This window comes from Podarcis erhardii (assembly GCF_964252035.2).
Source record: "Podarcis erhardii genome assembly, chromosome: 14".
Classification (NCBI taxonomy): domain Eukaryota; kingdom Metazoa; phylum Chordata; class Lepidosauria; order Squamata; family Lacertidae; genus Podarcis; species Podarcis erhardii.
Genome location: NC_138503.1, coordinates 35,569,960 through 35,587,804, shown reverse-complemented (window position 1 = coordinate 35,587,804; position 17,845 = coordinate 35,569,960). Strand labels below are relative to the sequence as shown.

Genomic DNA, 17,845 nt, shown 5'->3' with positions numbered 1-17,845 from the left:
CTGCAGTGATCATCCCTTCCTGTCTGTCAATGTCTCTATTAATTAAACTCTTTAGTAGCTTATGGCTAGTAACACTTGCTAATCATTTGGTAAACTAAATGTTTGGAGCTTCCACTGCTGGGGCGGGGACAGTAATAGTTCTTCTTTTGCATCTCTTTCAGATACATCTCAGCTGCATGGTAAAGGGTCCAATGTACAGCCACGGAAATTGTGACAGTTCGAAAGTTGAGGACATGACAAGCCCTGATAGGGACTTGCAGAATGAAGCCACGGACGCAAGGTGCCCTTTCTCCCCACCCCCTGTTCCTTTTTGAATGGAGTGGATCTGGAGGTTCCTTCCCTGTTTGGACCAGTCCCTTTCCACAGGGATCTGTGCCTCGCACTAAGAAAGGAAGCACTTAACTGGTGCCGTTCTGGCAGCTGCCCTGGCTTCACATACTTCAGGCACCTGAGTGGGAGGGAGAGATGCAGGCAGGGCTCTAGAAGCTGAGCACGACAACCCAAGCCCTTCTTGTCACATACCTCTGAATCCAGTTGTTTCTCACTCCTTGATTTTCCAGTGGACTATGTGAAGGTGCTTGAACATTCCTGCTTTGGGTTTACTTGGCTGGCTTAAGCTAATCAAAGAGTGACAGTCACAAGTGGTTCCCCCCCCTTTATGGTACCTGTAATAAAGCTATGCTGACGTCAACCAAGAAGACCCACCTTCCTCTGTGGCATCTTTTGTAAAGTCAATCAGCTCATTGGTCTTCTCAGAAGGACAGAGACTTGTGAGGCCTTGAGATGCATTCATGAACATTGGCATTCTGATCTTTTTGTGTTGCTTCTCTGCCTTTTATTTTCTGGTATGGTCAATCCTGCCCTCTTCCCTGCCCTGTCATTACCACTGAATGCATAGGATTGGACAAGTCCCCTTTCTTTCCCAGCATGTCATTGTGTATAGCAAAGCCGTAATTCCAGTGCCTTTTATGGTGGAGCAAGAGTGCAAAACATTTCAAGCTCTTTTTGTGTGGGCTCTTTCTTTTGTTGTTGTTTCCCCCCCTCAAAAATTCTTAGCTGTATTTAAAACGTGTTGGGCTTTATTTGATAAGAGCTTTTTTTTCTGGAGTTATACACTACTTTCTGGACTTGACCTTGTGGAGTTGCCTAGTGCTAAGCAGAGTACAAAATAGATATTGATCGGTAGGTGTGGAGTATGTGGACCTGAGTTTCCCCAAAAGCAGGGATGGGGAACCTGTAGTCTACCTGAAGATGATGGACTGCAAACCCATCGTTCATGACCATTGGCTATCCTGGTTGGGGCTGATGGGAGTGGGAGGGCCACAGATACACCATCCCTGCCCTAAAGCTGTTTTCCCCGGGCTCAGATTTCAGCAGGTGTTCTGTAAGCAAGGTGAGATCTAGAGCTCTACTTTTGCTCTACTGGAGGAAAGAGTTCTGCATACCGGTGCACAGAGACATGAGTGTGTGGAGCTGGCCCTCTGTAGGACTACTGGGTTGCGGACCATTATCTATTTGGAGATGCTGTTCTAGCACCAGCATGATAATGGAACCATTGTATTCTGGTGACAGGGCAGTTCTCTCTGAGAACCTTTCCTGTGCAATCACTGGAAATTGGTCTTGACCCTCTTCATTTAAGAGCTTGCTCAGGCTTTGCTAAGAATCTTGGTGGCTAAGCTCTTTTGTGGAGGTCTGGGGAGTAGTGTAGGCTCATCAGGGCCAGCGCCAACCCCACCAGTGCTCTTTGCTGGAAAGTGAAAGTGGTTGTGCATCAGAGCTGTCATAAATACCTTGCTTTGAGGAGGTGACTGACAGCTCAGTTGGTCAGTGGGTAATTTGTGTAAGAGAACTAGGAAGGGGTGGGGGCTGAAGGACTAACTAAACCTTCCCCCGCTTCACTTGACCTTGAAGCAGTATGCTGCTTGCCCTGGGGAGAAAAGAGGTTATGAAACACATTGCCACAAAGAGGGGCACATATGGCAATCCCTGTGAAAAGAGGTTTGCTGGAACAAGCAGCCTCTTCTGTTCCTGGAAGGCCATAGACCAGGTTCGGTCCAGTGGCTTGCAAACAAAAACTGTTCATAACAAACCACATGGCTCCTCAGGGTACTCCCTTCCCTTCAGAGCCCTACATTGGATGGTTCTTCCTTGGTATCAGAAAGCTCTTGATCCTCTAAGTGGTGTGAGCCCCGTTGTTTTTAAAAAGAGAGAAAGAAAATAAATCACAATGAGTTCTGCTTGGATTATGACCAAATTTGGAGCCAACTTCATTCCTTCAACATGCCTGTTTTGAAGTCCAAGTAAATATGGACATAAACCCTAATTTATTTGTACATCTCCCCAACAAAATGAATTGGATTATGTCAAGCTTATTTATGAAAATATATCCATCATTTCCATGAGAAAGTAAAAATAATAAAAACTCTAGGTTGTAGTAAAAGAGCCAAAGACCAAATGTTAAGGTTGCCAGTTTTGAAGCACAGAAGTTTGTAATAGATGGGCTTGTTTTTTGTTTTTGCTTTTTTTCTGGTCAGGCCTCAATCCTGCTGGGTGCTAATTACCTCTTGTGAGAACTGTTTTATCATTTCGACAGGATTGAGGCCTTCTTGAGCTACTTGCAATTCCCCTCTTGTTGCTCTCCCTTTGAAAGCTTCTGTTGTCAAAAGCTACCTGTGCATTTGCAGTGGCTGGAGCAGAAACTTCTTGTTTTAGAAAGAAATCTCATGAAGCCTCTTGCCTCAGGGAAATGTTATTTCTTCCCCCTCCTCCTTCCCCGCCTTTTCTTTTGCATTGAACAGTGAGAGAACTTAATCAAACAGAGCCATGGCAGGGCAGGGTCTATCAGCGTTTGGTTGGGACAAGAACAAGAGCACTGGGGTCTCTCTCTCTCTCTCTCTCTCTCTCTCTCTCTCTCTCTGCCTTGGCTTTGACCCTTTTGGGAGATTTTTGTTTATGGTGGGCATGTGCACCACCAGATGGCACTTAAAAACTTAGAAAAGCAGCTTCTTTGAGTGTGGGAAGAGCTGCAATTTATTTTTGTGGGTGTTGTGGGTGGGTGGGTGGGTGGGGGCAGGGGCCTTTCTAGGTAATGAGGAAGATGGAGGAGACGTTTAAAATGGCTAATCTTGTATACAGCAGCTGAATAAAATTGTTTTCCAGTTTCCAAATTGCTGTTTTCATTCTCTTTATTTTCAAAGAAAAGGCAAAGAGGTGACCATAACTCAGTGGCAGAGCAGCCGCTTTGCATGCAGAAAGTCTGTGGGTCAATTCTTGGCATCTCCAAGCAGGGTGGGGAAAAGACTCTTGTCTGGAACCCTGAAAATCTGCTGCTAGTAAGTACCAATAATCCTGAGACAGATAGGTCCAGTAGTCTGTCTCAGCATAAGACAGCTTCTCATGTTCCCATACCAGAGACTCTGCCAGTTAGAGTAGATGAGCAAATAGTTTGACCTGTTACAAGGCTGCTTCCTTTGAGCTGTGTTGGGAATGCAGCATGGCTGTTTTGTTTTTTAAGCTTTCCGAAGGCTTAAGAAAATTCTGTCTCTCGTCCCCAAACCATACTGCCAGCCATCTTGGTATTTATGTGTGGGGCTGCTTGTATTGAATTATTTTAAATTCTGCAGCCTGTGTACATTGTGCACAATTAATTTTGTTTCTGTTGTCAGGTAGAGGGACTGTGAGCTAGTCAGGCCCTTGGATCCTGGCAGTTCTACTGAGCCTGGAAATTGCACTAGGCCCATGACCTCAGAAAAACTAGCAGCTGAGATGACAGTCTCCATCCTTTTTCTGCACCTGCTTGGATTTGTGTAACACAGCCTGTCTATACAAACTGTGAAAATGCCAACATTCTCCACTTTATATGTCCTTTTACAAGCAGTGGTGTACATACCAGATGCAGTGAGACGCCCTGCATATCTTATCTTTTATGTGTACAAATGAAATGGCAAATATTAAATGGGAGGAAATCATCAGTTTAGATTGCTGCAGAGTATTTTTTCATTTATTTGGGTGCATAAATAAAATTTCCCATTCCCTTCTACAATGCATACTTTGAGAATTCATACAGTCAAATAACAACTAAGCAAACACCAGCACAAATATCATAAGTACCCACTGTTCCATTCTAACAGTGACAATGGAATGAGAGGCACTTTTGGGGATTGTTAACTGCAGCATCCTCTATTTAACCTCCTTTCCTTTTTAAGGACTGGAGCTTCCCTACACAAGTATGACCTGAAAGATAAGCAGGTCGCTCTAAACATACACACACATATTGTTTACTGTCTCAGTTACACAATGATAATCACTATCTTAGACTACGTACTAGAGTCTGACAGTTTATTATGTAGAAAGGAGTTGCACTGTGCTTAAGTGTCATCTTATGCTGAAGCTTCTACAAACATATTCAATGATCACAGCATAGCATTGAACAGCATCTGCCTTTAGACTGCTATTCTTCGCAGTAGCTGGTTACTGGGTCTCCACTGGTGAGTTTATTCTTCCTTTGGCTTTATTAGTATTGTCTTTAAATAACATCCAGGAGTAAAAACCAGTTCCTGCAGTAACAATGTATGCATATAGCACTTTAGAGTGCTCAGAGAGTTTCACATAAACTCAGCTGTCCTTACAACAGCCCTGTAAGATAATGCTAGTGTTTCTCCACACATTGCAGAGATGAGGGTTAGTCAATGTTGATGCCTTCCTGAAGTTGTTGAACTACAGCTCCCATTATCGCTGGCCATTGGCCATGCTGGTGGGGAGTTGGGAGTTCAACAACATCTGAAGTGCACTAAATTTGCTACTCCTGGGTGAAGGGGCTTAGGGGGGAAATGGCTCACCAAATAAGTTCAAGATTAAGTTGAGATTCAGATGGGATTTCACAAGTGTTCAGCTATCACTCTTAACTACTTCACTAAGGGAATGTGTTGGTAGAGACCACATGAGCTTGGAAAGCCAAGCTGGAGAGCTCTCATTCAAAAATAGCATTGGGTAATCATTTGATTTCTACCCACTCCCTGCCACCCCAGTGCACAGGGGTTTGCCACTGACTGGCGGGGACAAAAGTAACATGCAACTTTGGCAAATTGGAGCATTGGCCTGGGGTGGCAAGTCATAAATATTTTTGATAAAAGCAAGTAAGTGCAGTTTAAAGGAACCTTACATTGGAGAACAGGCACCAGGTTTGGGGAATATACACCTATTGGAAGCAACAGGTAGTAGAAGTCCAAGTTTGTAATATTCGGTACAGCTCTAGACCAGCCGCCTAAGAATAGTTCTTTTTTTAAAAAAAAAAATCTCTCTTGAAGCAGCTATTTCTGTCCAGACACCAAGACAGCCAGCTCCTGGATGGACAACTCCTTGTTGAGGTAACTGTCGTACTGAGCCATGGTTAACCTTCCGCTCTTCAAGGCATCTTCAATTGAGAACTTCTTCCCTGACTTCCTGTCAAGGATTACTGAAGATTCGCCACTTGGCCCTTTCATTGTGATCTCTTCCCAGTCGCATTCTTGGCTTTTCAATTTGACATACAAGCTCCACTCAATAAGCCCGAACCTGTGGGCTTCTTCTGGTGACATCTCTTTCCCGGTGTCTGGATCAATGACCACAATGGAACGTCTCAAGTGATTTTCTCTCTGCTCCCTCTTGATAGCTACTGTCTGAAGACGGTTTTGAAGCTGTTCAATCTCGTTGTCTTTGTCTTGAGATAACCTCTTCAGATCATCCAGCTCTCTCTCCAAAGCCTGGAACCGGGAGTCTAGGTTCACGCCGCTGTCCACCTGTGACATGTTTCTTAAATCCCGGGTTTCTGTTACTGTGAGTTCAATCTCTGATTGCAACCTCCGCATCTCCAACAGAAGGTTCTGCTTTTCCAGATGCAGCTTGTGGTTTTCCTCCCTCAAAAAGTCCAGCTCCTTGGAAGACTTGGAGTTGTTGAATTCCACTTCTGACAACTTGGCCTCTAGCCTGTTGATGTCCGTGTCTAGTTCCATCTTCCGCCGGCTTTCCTCCTCCAGGTTGTTCTTCAGCTTCTGAATCTCGTATTCAGTGTCTCCTTTCTCCACTTGGATGCTCTCAGAGAAGACTACTTTCTCCTTGACTTCCATCTTTTCCAGTGCCTGCAATTTCTTCTGCAGGGCTTCCAACTCGGCCTGCAGGACTTGCCTCCTATGTTTTTCTTCCTCCAGCTCCAGCTTAAGCAGAGCGTGCTCTTTCTCCTGCTGCGGATCTTGTTGGAGGATCACCTTCTGTTTCACGGTGACTCTCTCTGTTGTCTCCTTCACCTGCTCCTCCAGCTCGCTCAGCCTGATCTTCAGCCTCTGCACCTCCAGCTCTGCCTCCCGCCGTGCCTGCCTCTCTTTCTCCAGCTCATCCAGCTGGCGCTCCAGCTCCGACCTCCTCCGCTGCAGCTTGCGCATTTCGTTTCGGAGTGAGTCAATCTGCTGCAGCTCATTCTCTATGCTCTGTGAGAAGGAGCTGACCTCTGCTTTCAAAGCAGGGTCCTGCTCCAGTTTTACCACTTCCTGCTGCACCACCTTCTCCCTCACCTGAGAGAGTTCCTCCTCCTTCTGTCTGATCTTCTCATCCTGCAACTTCCTCTCCCTTTCCAGGTCCAGGTGCTTCTTCTGCTCTTCAGCCAGCTGAGCTCTCAGGGACTCCACTTCTTCTCTTGTTTGGGGGTCTTCCCGGTACTGCAGCACCTCCTGCACCACTTCCTTCGTCTGGACTTGAGGCTTGGCATCTTTCAGGGTCTGAATTTCTTGCTTCAGCTGATAGATCTCAAGATCCGCCCTCTCAATTGCTCTGGTCCGGTCCACAATCTCATCCCTGAGAGACTGAAGCTCCATCTCAGTCTCTGGGTCAGCCTTGTATTTTATAACCTCCTTGATAACCTCTTGCACTTCCACCAGGGGCCCTCTTTTCTTCAGGGCAGCCAGCTCATTCTGACAAGTTTTCAGCTGCTCTTCCCCACCCCGGTATCTCCTTTCCTGCTCCACCAGTTCTAGGCGAAGGTTAGCCACTTCATTTTCAGCCTTGGGGTCTGGACGGACAATCTCCCGGACTTTCTCCTGGACAATCACTTTGGCATTCTCCTCTTCCAGAGCCTGGATTTGCCTGAGCAGTTCTGCTTTCTCCCTCTCATTGGAGCGGCCTTTGGCCTTCTCGTCTTCATACTGCCGTCGCAGCTCGCTCACCTCCCTTTCTGTTGCTAGGTCCTTCTCCACTTTCAGCACCTCCTTGACGGTGATCTTGCCCTCGGCCATCGCCCGCTCTTTCTCCAGCCGCTTCAGTTTGTCTTGCAAGAAGCGAAGCTCTTCCTCTTGCTGCTTCCGCAGTGTACTCTCCCTGTGTTTGTTCTCCTGCAGCTGCTGATACTCTGTCTCCAGCTGGGGGTCGTTCTGCAGCTTCACTACTTCTTTTTCCATCACTTTCTCCTGCTCCTTGTTCTTCTCATTGGAAAGAGCATCCACCTGGTGGCGCAAGAGAGCCATCTCATTCTGACGGTTCCCTTCCTGCCTCTTGAGATCCTCCAGCTCTTCTTTCAACTTTAGGATTTCCTCTGCCTGTGCCTTATCCGGCTCAATACGAAGGACTTCCTTGACCACATACTCCTGCCCACCTTCCCTCCTCTCATGCTCCAGGGTTCGCAGCTTGAGTTTCAGGACCTCCAGTTCGTCGTGCAAGTTTTGGTTCTTGCGTTGTTCTTCTGCCAGGTTCTGCTGCATCTTGTGAAAACTCTCATCGAGTGCTGGGTCAGGCACTTTCTTCAACACTTCCTTCTTGACCACGGTCTCCTGTGGCTTCTGGTTCTGCAGGAGGAGGATGTTTTCCTGGATGACCTTGATCTCTGCCTCCAGCTGCTGTCGGCGCTGGCTCTCATCGTCCAGCTCCTTCCTTAACTTCCAGACTTCCTCAAGCGGCCTCTCAAACGTGTTGGTCTGAGCAGACTCCTGCATCACTTGGACCTCTGGCTGCTGCCAAAAAAGAAAAAAAGGATGAGTTGCTATAGTTGGAGCATCATTTGTCATTCCCTCCACCCTCTAATCAAAGACAAATGTTGCCAGATAGAAACTCTTTTCAAGCTGCTAGCATCCTATGCATGTTACTTCTGAGTCTGGCTGTCTTTGAAGGAGCTGCTTCCCAAGTACAGGGCTGGGGAACCTCTAGCCCTTGAGATGTTGCTGGACTCCCAACTCCCACCCTCCCATGCCATATTAGCTGGGGCTGATGGGTACTGAGAGCCAGTCTTAAGCTACAATCGTAATTAGAAATCCCATTATATTCAGTAAGTGTGTGTAGGATTGCAGCCTTAGTCTGCCACCCCCTCTTTTTTAAAAAGCCTTGCTGGCATGTTCTGTTAAGTGATGATGGAACCCTTCCTGCCATCTGCATGGGCATATTCTCATTAAAAATTGGCATGCAGAGTTGGGATGTTTTCTCACAAAACAGCTCTGTAACTTGCAGCCAGCTAGGATTCTCTGCCTGTCTTAAGTCTGCACCCCAGCCTATGTGCATCTTCCTCTTTCCAGAGTTCTGACTAAGTAGCTAGAACAGAGAGAAGCAAATTAAAGCCTAAGCTTCTCACACTCACTTGTCTCAAGAGATTCTGGGCAAACTCCAGGTTCTGCAGCCTCTGCTTATTGACAGCATTCACCTCCGTGAACTTTGCAGCCAGGAGAGCTTCCTAAGAATGGAAAAAAGAAATGAGGTTAACAAAAGGTATTAAGAACATAAGAAGAGCCATGCTGGATCAGGCCAATGGGCCATCTAGTCTTACATTCCTGTTCTTGGAATAGCTAAACCAGATGCCTATGGGAAGCCCATAAGCAGGACCTGAGCTCTGCAGGAACCAATTTTCAGGCTAGATAAAAGAAGCTGACAACCTCCTTCCATGCTTCTGGGGAGTTGGCAACTGTGGTCATTGATGGGGTTTTGGACAAGTGAGTAAGCATTCAGAGGGGTATTTCTGCAGTCAAGCAAGTTTTGGTTGATGCACTGCCCAACAAGGCCTCTGGGCACCCAGGAGAGATCAGTGTCTTCCTCCCAGTGCCTCTCAGTCTTGATCATTCCCCATCAAATTTATGACATCGAGGCCTAGTCATGCAGTGGAGTCAGGACATCCTTCCTTTGTTGGAAGCGACTCTGGTTCTGGTTTGGCAGAGCTGAGGCAAGAACGCAAACTGTTGAGACAAATCCAAGAATGGACCCAAGATGGTGTCAAGCCACAGAGCCAACTGCTGTTTCCTTCAGGGTGAACATAGCACATTCATAAATTTTCCTTGTATGAAGCCAGACCACAGGTACATCTAGTGAAGTATTGCCTATGCTGACTCACAGTGGCGCCCCAGGGTTTCAGGCAGGGTTCTCTCCTAGCCCTATCTGGCAATATCAGGGATTGAACCTGGGGGCTTCTGCATGCAAAGCATGCCACTGAGCTATGGACCTTCAACATGAAAAATATTGAAATACTGCCTAGAGGAGTCACTTAGACTGTGGCAGAGGGCTTGTCAAAACCAGCAAGTACCTCTTCTTTCACTTTAGCGGCTGGAGACTGGATTCTGGGTCTCTTACTCATGAAGCCATTGCGACCATTTTCCAGGTCAAGGATGGATCTCAGCTTCTCTGCTTCAAGTTCGTAGTCCTGCAGAGTGGAGGGAGATGAAAATCTACTTACAGAGAACCCGTCACAGCTCCATAGTACATCTCCTCTGCGATAGGGTTGTTTTCTTCCTGTAAGCAACCCTTTTAGCCACACAGGCTGCTGCTTCTCTGAGCCACCCATGTCCCACCATCCTCACCTTCACTGCTTGCTGATACTGTTGAGCCTCGGCGGAAACTTTCTGAACATCTTGCTCTTTGCTGGCAATTTCCCCCAGCAAGGCCTGCAGAAACAGATCAAGTAAAAAACGTGAAACAGCAAGAAGCCAATGGCAATACCGTCTGTTAGATCAGGATAGCTAATGTGGTCCTACTAGATGTTTCTGGGTTACATCTCCCATTATCTCTGGTCTCAACAGATCTTCCCAGAGCAGTCGGGTTGCCATAAGGCAGATGGGCCGCTGGGCAGCAAGTTTGGGGGTGGGGAGAATAAGACAACACAGATGAGAGTCTCCACAAGTTTAATTGGGGCTGTTAAACTCTGTGTAAACCCTGATTACACATGCAGCTGGAAGCAGCAGGGTGTGGGAAGGAGATGATGCAGACCATGTTCTCTACCTGCATCATTTAAAACCCTAATTAAACATTAGGGCTGTGCAAGACCCCTGATTTCATTTGGGGTCCAGTTCAGATCAGAGCCAGATTAGGATCACAGTCCTACTGCATAATCAGCTTATCACAGGATGCAAGGGAATCGGACAAGAAAGCTGGATGAACTCTGATGCTCCTTCCAACTCTTACGATTCTGTTATATGATTACCTGTTGGTTCTTCAGCTTGGTTTCCACTTGACTGACATTGTCGGTTTCTTGAGGCTCATAGTTGGGCACGTTACACAGGAACTGGTTCAGGTTGTTGTAGCCACTGCGATAGTTGGAGTAGGACAATTTTGCTTTCTGCAACACCTGAGATCTGTGAAGGGAAGTGGAACAATACTTGCTTGGGATGGACATTAGCAGAAATGTCACAGTGCCATTAACTGTAACACCCTCCTAGTAGACCAATGGTTCCGAATTGGTGGTCCGTGGATCACAGGGGGTCCATGGTATGTACACCAGTCAACTGTCCAGGACATTGCATGGGGGGGCGTGCTCTCGTGTGAGACTGTGGCACCCAAAAACAACGCAGGTCATGTGACTTGTGCAGGACTGCGGCCTGGAAGACATGCACTCCAGTCTTGCACTGGTACATGTTGAAGGGTTCACATAACAAAAACTACCAGAGAGATATAGCAACATTTTCAAAAGTAGTCAGTGGCTTGGCTTTTGAAAAACAGGGGGGTCTGCAGTACTTAGCTAATTGGGAACCACTGCCCTAATCTAAACTAGACTAAATATTTGACGAATTTGGATGAACTCTCCCATTTTATAGCAAAAAAAGTCTACATTTATCTGCTTCCTTTAATGCAGCTCTCAGTTGCAGCTCCCATTTGTATGTATTAACCACCATCCGTTTTGAGAGCCTCCAGGGATGGGGAGGACGCAAACAGCTAAAACGTCCTCCGCAAGATAACCTGGTGACACAGGGCTGGGGAAAGAGGGGTCTGGACATTCTTTCTCCTGCTTCTATTGCCAGTGCTTCATTCACCCCCTCTTCCACTCAGAGCCTGACCTGTGATCTATTTGCTTGTTGAGGTTGCCGAACCGCTGGTTGAGCTTATGGAGTTCAGCTTCCTGGCGCTCGATGTCCGGGCAGTGCTCTTGGAACTGGCTGGCCAGGGCATTGGAGCACTTCTTGGCTTTCTGCAGATCCTGCTCTGCCACGCTCAGCAAAGGCTGGTGGGCCTGCAATTCAGAACCCAGTGCCTGGAGAAAAGTTTTGGGGGGGGGGATGGATAATCAAGTATTTTAAACGATGTTAACATTTTTACCCTACCTTTCTAGGACAGCTTCACAAAGATTTAAATCTGTCACAGTACAAATGAAAACACAAGCCTCAATAATAAAACAAAAGACAAAAAGCAAGAAAGCAGCATCATACAAATTTGCCAGGAGCCAGCAAATGGCTTGATGTCATCCCAAGTTCTATGTAAAAAAACACCCACCAGGTTTAAAGCAGGGTGGAGTCTTAGGAGCCCATTTAAAAGCAGGCAAAGAGGTTTTAATTGTATGGATTTTATGTCCTGGCAGTCCCAGTTCTTCGAGGGGACAGGACTAAGTAACCCTGGCAGCAGCTGTATGGAATTTCATCAAGCCCTGTTGGGGTTGGGGGGACTCTCTATATTCACTAGAGGTACATGATAGCAAGGAACCCCATGGGCTAGCCACTCAGCCTGTGTGTGGCTGGATAGTGCTATTTTAGAGTGTTTAACGCAAATGTGTGGCACCTATAGCCCTCCAGATGTTGTTGAACTACAATTCCCATCATCCCTCACCATTGGCCTAGCTTGCTGTAGTTCAGCAACATCTGGAGGGCCGTAAGTCCCTCAGCCCTAGTTTAAAGAAAAAAGAAAGGGGAACAGAGGCAGTGTGCAACCCTACAAGTCCTACTTTTGACTGTGTTTTAAACCCACAGGCTGGAACCAGGCTGGATTCTGAAGCGGACCAGTGATCCAGTTCAGGTCATGATTCCACCCAGATTGGATCAGGTGAATCCACTTTGGAATCTGAGCCAGGTGGATTCCTCCTCCATCTCTTATCACAGCTGAAGCGGACCCCCTCTCCCTTGTCCCTTCAGCCAGAGATGGGACAATAGGATGACCTCAGAAACTGTACTGACTGGTGATTGTCTGGATACATTTGGGCCGTTTAGCAGCATTGCCTTTGTTTTGAACGCCCCACTGAAAGCGAGGACTCACCAGCAGCTCTTCTCTCTTGCGCTCCAGGGCACCTGTGTCCTCTGGAATAGTGTCCTCAATGGCCAACTTGTTCTCATAGCCAGAAATCAGGTCCCTCCCTTGCTGCAGACTCTTCTCAAGGCGATTGGCAACATCTACTCTGTACAAGGCAGACAAAAGCAGCTCTTCAAATAAACACAGCTTTACAGACATGGATACCCCTTCAGGCAGACGAAGCAGACGGGGTTCTGTGCACATGGATGGATGCTATGATGTCGCAGGAGCACAGAATATCTGCAGAATGTGGAATTACGCAAAGGAGTTGACGTCTGGAAAACCTCACCTTTTGTCTAGTGTTCATGGTTGCAATGCATTGTAAGTTATTGTGGATATTGCCTCAGCAGCCAGAGAGATGGCTGCAAAAGATTTATGGTGGGCTGGGTGGGCTCCTTCCAGACCCTGCATACTGGCCGTCCCCCATGACCAGCAAAGCCAGAATAAATTATGCAAAATAAGAAGTATGCTAATTTCCTGTTCATGATTTATACAGGTGGCACGCAGAGCAGGTGTTCTACTACTGAGCTGCAGCTCATCCTCCAAAAGCAGGTGCACCATATGAAGGTGCTTACCAAGAGCTCAAACAGGTGAGCCAAGCTACCAAAAGGACCCAAAGATCAAGAGCAGGTGGTGAAATTTCACGTTCCCTTTCCAAACAGACTCAGAGACACTGTACAGACACCTACTTCTCCTGAGCGGCGCCAAGCAGCTGGATGACATGGTTGTATTTGTTGTTTGTCTCTTCTGCCTTGTTCTTTAGCAGGGAGGCACTTCCTGTGTCCGGCACGGACTCTATGAAGGTTTCACACTCCTGGATCCTGCGTGCTTTCTCGGGTTCAATACGCCGGACCTCATTGGTGATGTTCTGCAAAGGGGAGAGAGGTGGGCAGCAGATGAGCAAGCGAGCTTGGCACTGCCCCTCTGCTGTCTGTGCCGGGAGCAGCTGAGTTCTTGAGCCAGAATCCTCCTGGGCTGCAGAGTAGGTGGGAGATGGGTCCATAACTCTGGACACAACTCATAGCATCCTGCCTGGCTCAATATTAGGGATGGGAGGAACTCAGTTTGAGCACTCAGTTTCTCTCTTTTTAAATCTTAAATACAGTTCCCCACATTTCGGCAGTAATTTGAGATTAAAAAAGAAATTATCATGAAAACTCTTCAGCATTTTTGTGCAGTGGTGAGGATTTCCTACAAGATCTTTCACAAGCCAAAGGCCGAGCAGCCCTTTCCCAACAGCCTTTGATCCTATCCTTCAGGAGCCTGCTTTCAGCCATGTATGGTTGAAATCGTGCAAGTCAAATGCATGTATGATGCAGCTTCACTGTTTTCTCCACCTGTGTGTTTCATCACTATTGAGAATAAAGATTCTATAAAGTCTTAGATGCAGCATCCTGTTCCCACCGCGAACAACCAGCTGTCCTTGGGAAGCCGACAAGCAGGACCTGGGTGCAATAGCACCCTCCCCCCCCCTTGCGATTCACTGGTATTCATAGTCATCCTCCCTCCAACAGCGGAAGGAGAACATAGCTTTGTCTTCCCCCATGAATTTGTCTAACCCTCTTTAAAAGCTGCCCATGTTAGTGGCAATCACTACATCTTGTGGGAATGAAGGCAACACCTCTTCCTCCCATGCCACGTTCCTATCTTAAGGGCAGGTTTCTATCTGCATTCAACAATGATATCCCCCTTACCTGTGATTTACAATGGTGTGATCAACCAATTGCCATTCTATCAACTCACTGCAGAATAGCATTGGGGGGGGGCAGAGACTTTACCTTAAGATCCTTGGATCGCTCTGCGCTGTCCTGCACTGCCCGGCTTTGCTCTAGCGGCGGCCGCAGGTTTGCCGTGATGGCCTTCTCTTGCTTATCCAACTCACTGTTCACTTTCTCCAGCCCCGCCAGCAGCTGTCGCCCCTGGACTGATGCTGCATCTGAGGCAAAAAACAACAACAGCAGCAGGTGGAGCAGAAGGTTTTATGTTTGGATCCCTGGTCAGCAAGTACATTTGCTGGGAGAAGTGGAGAAATAGTGGCTATAAGGCCCTTAGACTATCCCAGCAAGGGGCCTTCTCATAAATTGTGCTGCTAAGGAGGCTAATATTGTGATGTCACTTTTCTAACAAATTTCAAAGCGGTACAGTACAATCCCATCTTACCCACATTTAACTTGTGCGATTTCAGCCTCACGTGGCTGAATGCCAGCTGGTTGAAATTGTGCCAATTAAATGTGCACTTTTAAACTCTCTGCCTTGCTTATTGGGCGAGGCCTGCTCACCAAGCCAGCTCCGGAAAAGTAAGGGTGGTCATGTGGGGGTGGTTTGAGCATAAGCGCTTTTGTGTATACATAGAACCCTTGGAACTGAACCTCTGCATAAGATGCAGTCATATTGAATTCACATTTCCCCCGAATCACACCAAAATGTATCTTCTGCATGGAAAGCACAGATTCTGCTACTGAACTATGACCCTCCACACAACCATATTAATAAAGAGATCTCTGCACATACATTTGCATAATATACAGTAAACAGATCACAGAATTCTAATTCAGGTTTCCAGAATTGCAGCATTTTTTGGTGCATGGTATGCATAGTTGCTGAATTTGAACTCATTCACTGCTTGTGATGAGCTAATGGCCCTTCCATTTTAAATGTGGAACTCAAGCATTCCCCCAGGCATGGTGTGGGACACCTACCTCCAATGCTGTCTGCCTTCAGCCCATCATATCGCTGCTGCAGAAGGCCCTTGGTGCCAGCTATCTTCTGTTTCACGCTCTGATACTGACCGGTGATGCTGTGGGACAAGAAGAGATTGAGCCAGTTGGGCAAATAGTGGGGAATAGGAAGCACTTTCATGCTTAAAATGAATGTGGAAATAGACAAAAGGAAGGCCTCTGTCTGAACCAACAAAGAAGCCACCACGACTGCTTGGCACTAGCATTATTACTGCTACTATTAATACAATTTATGAGACGTTTGACATAGAAGGAGCCTCCTTAAAATAATTAAAAACATGAAGCTTGGCATAAAATGTGGAGGAAAGAAAGAACAATGCATTACAACAAAAACCCGGCAATAAGCTGCAAAACAAACAGAAGCAAAACAGACCAACTATAGACAGCAACTTCATCCTAATCTGTCAAATGGCTGGTTCGTGTCAACACAATCTGGATCGGGGAGCACTTACTTGTCAGCATGAGCCAGCGATTCAGGGTCTGTCGGGGGGATCATGAAGCAGACGCCAGGGGCGCTGATTGCATTTCCTGCGCTGTCGGTAACTTCCCAGATGTCACCACTGTTCTTGTGCAAGGTGTATCTGGCTCCACGAGAGATCTGGCACTGGGGTAGAAAGAGTTCAGGATAAGCACTCGTATCATTTCTCCCACCCGCAGTGGTCTCAGGAGTGCACCTGGTACCACTGGTTAAAAGGGGGTCTTTTAGCCAGTGGCTGGAAATACCTCTCCATGAGACCAGACAAACACTGACAGAGAAAACAAAGCTTGGCTCTACAGGTGGGCTGGTTCAAAGGTTGGGAACCTTCAGCCTGTTGTAGACCAAATATGGCCCACAAGACCTCCTCATTTGGCCAGGTCCACCTGCTCCACACCTGACATAACTTCAGGTAGATGTTGATGTGGCTTCAAATAAACAACCAGGAACTTAAAGTGAGCTTCTGGCTGTTCCTTTGCTGGAGCAAGGATCATTTCCCCCATGAATGACAGTGGGAAGGAAAGTCCACTTTACTCCAGTAGTATTGAACAATTTCCATTGAAAATGCTGCTAAAATGGAGCTCCCCCCCCCCCCCCGTTTTAGCAGCAGTCTCAATGCCTTACTGGAAGATTTTCCCCAATAGACACACATTTTGGTTAGAGAACCGCATTGCAAAATTCAGAGAAGTATGAATTTCAAAGGATACTGACATTTCAGTTGGGTAATTGTTTCAGAAAATGCAAGCCAGGTATGGTCTCATTCAAATGTGTACCCAAGTATATCCCCTACCCTACCTGAATTTACCAGGCAGATTTTTTGCCCGTTGAGTCATCCTGTGATGAGCAGAAGGGGCAACATTGCTTCTTACCCGCTCATTTTCGTAGTCACAAAGCGCTTCCACCGGGATGGGCTTAAGCGGGGTCTCCCGGCGGAACTTCAGAGGGAGCACCTGCTGGCTGCGCTTCTGCAGGGACTTCACCACATCATCATACTTGTCCAAGGCCTTCTCCTGGTCCTGGTGAAGACAAGGCAAAATCCTGATGCACCAGGGAAGAGACGATCAAGGCAGACAATGGGATATGGACAAAGTTGTGCTGGCCAAAAGCAGAGGGGCAGGGCCATAGCTCAGTGTGATCTGCAGCTGCAGTCAACTCTCACACTCAATACTTGCCTCCAGCTCCCTCAGCAAAGATTCAATCTGGTATCGATCCTTGAAATCCGGGCTGTATTTCTGGTCCAGGTCTGTGTCCACTTTCCTGAGAAGGTCCTGGGCATCCTTAGCATCTTTTTGGAACTGTTTGGGGTGGGAAGCAACTCAAAAAAGTCAAGGGATCCCCTTTGAGACAGAAAAACAATGCACTGCACCCTCACAACATGACTGTCACAAAGGAGTGTGGTCCCTTTTCCCTCCCCCTCTCCCTGTAAGGCAATAACTCACTTGTTGGTAGAGTGGAGGAGAAGGAGAAACTCCAGCTACAGGCCCTGGCATGGGGGGTTCTAGAGAAATGAAATACTATTCTCTCTTCCACATCAGGGATGGGAGCCTGTGGTCCTCCAGATGTTGCTGGATTACACCTCATGTTTTCCCTGACCATCTGCCATGCTAGCTGGGGCTTATGGAAGTTGGTTCCAGCCCTGTCTTAAACAGGATAGATTCAGGGATGGCTGAATCTATCAATTTTGGTCCTCTATCTCTTTTTTTCCAACCTTAAATTTAGTTCTCTGGATTTCTGCAGCTATTTGTGATTTAAAACAACAACAACAACAACGTGAGCATTTTAGTGTGAATTTTTCCTAATCAACACATTTCCGTATACAATTTTAGCAAATGTACATATTTTTGCAAGGCAATTTATCCAATATAATGCATTTTTGCATTTGTTATTTCTCTAACAGGTGCAGTTTTATGCACACTTTTCCATAAGCTATACATTTTTGAACACACTGGTCGGTAGGAACCACACCACAAAATTCAGAGAACTGCAACATTGAAGGAAATCCAGTTTGTGTATTCAGGAACTGTGAATTAAAATGCAAACCTAAATTTTCCCCCATCCCTTCTTCTGCCACCCTTCCCCACCCTCCCCATATTCATTTTATGAAGGGTTATATTTCAATTGTTTATGATTGTCTGGTGTTTATTTT

General features: G+C 46.8%; 2 protein-coding genes across 5 annotated transcripts in view; one reads left to right on the top strand and one right to left on the bottom strand.

Moving 5' to 3' along the window:
- Positions 1–2,867, top strand: part of UBN1 (ubinuclein 1) — a 29,955-nt gene extending 27,088 nt beyond the window's left edge. For all 3 annotated transcript variants that reach the window (XM_081839577.1, XM_081839579.1, XM_081839578.1), the window contains one exon: positions 162–2,867. In XM_081839577.1, coding sequence (XP_081695703.1) covers positions 162–214 — 53 coding nt within the window. In that variant the 3' untranslated portion in view covers positions 215–2,867. The remainder of the gene's footprint in view (positions 1–161) is intronic.
- Positions 2,868–3,972: 1,105 nt separating this feature from the next.
- The window catches only part of PPL (periplakin), a 48,202-nt gene continuing 34,329 nt past the window's right edge, over positions 3,973–17,845 (bottom strand). Inside the window, exons 10-22 of one of the 2 annotated variants that reach the window (XM_081839497.1) lie at positions 16,872–16,994; positions 16,569–16,715; positions 15,677–15,828; positions 15,186–15,283; positions 14,265–14,422; positions 13,176–13,354; positions 12,454–12,592; positions 11,268–11,461; positions 10,418–10,568; positions 9,798–9,881; positions 9,524–9,640; positions 8,591–8,683; positions 3,973–7,973 (exon numbers count right to left, since the gene is read on the bottom strand). In XM_081839497.1, coding sequence (XP_081695623.1) covers positions 5,310–7,973; positions 8,591–8,683; positions 9,524–9,640; positions 9,798–9,881; positions 10,418–10,568; positions 11,268–11,461; positions 12,454–12,592; positions 13,176–13,354; positions 14,265–14,422; positions 15,186–15,283; positions 15,677–15,828; positions 16,569–16,715; positions 16,872–16,994 — 4,299 coding nt within the window. In that variant the 3' untranslated portion in view covers positions 3,973–5,309. The remainder of the gene's footprint in view (positions 7,974–8,590; positions 8,684–9,523; positions 9,641–9,797; positions 9,882–10,417; positions 10,569–11,267; positions 11,462–12,453; positions 12,593–13,175; positions 13,355–14,264; positions 14,423–15,185; positions 15,284–15,676; positions 15,829–16,568; positions 16,716–16,871; positions 16,995–17,845) is intronic. The other variant, XM_081839498.1, reaches the window with a different exon arrangement.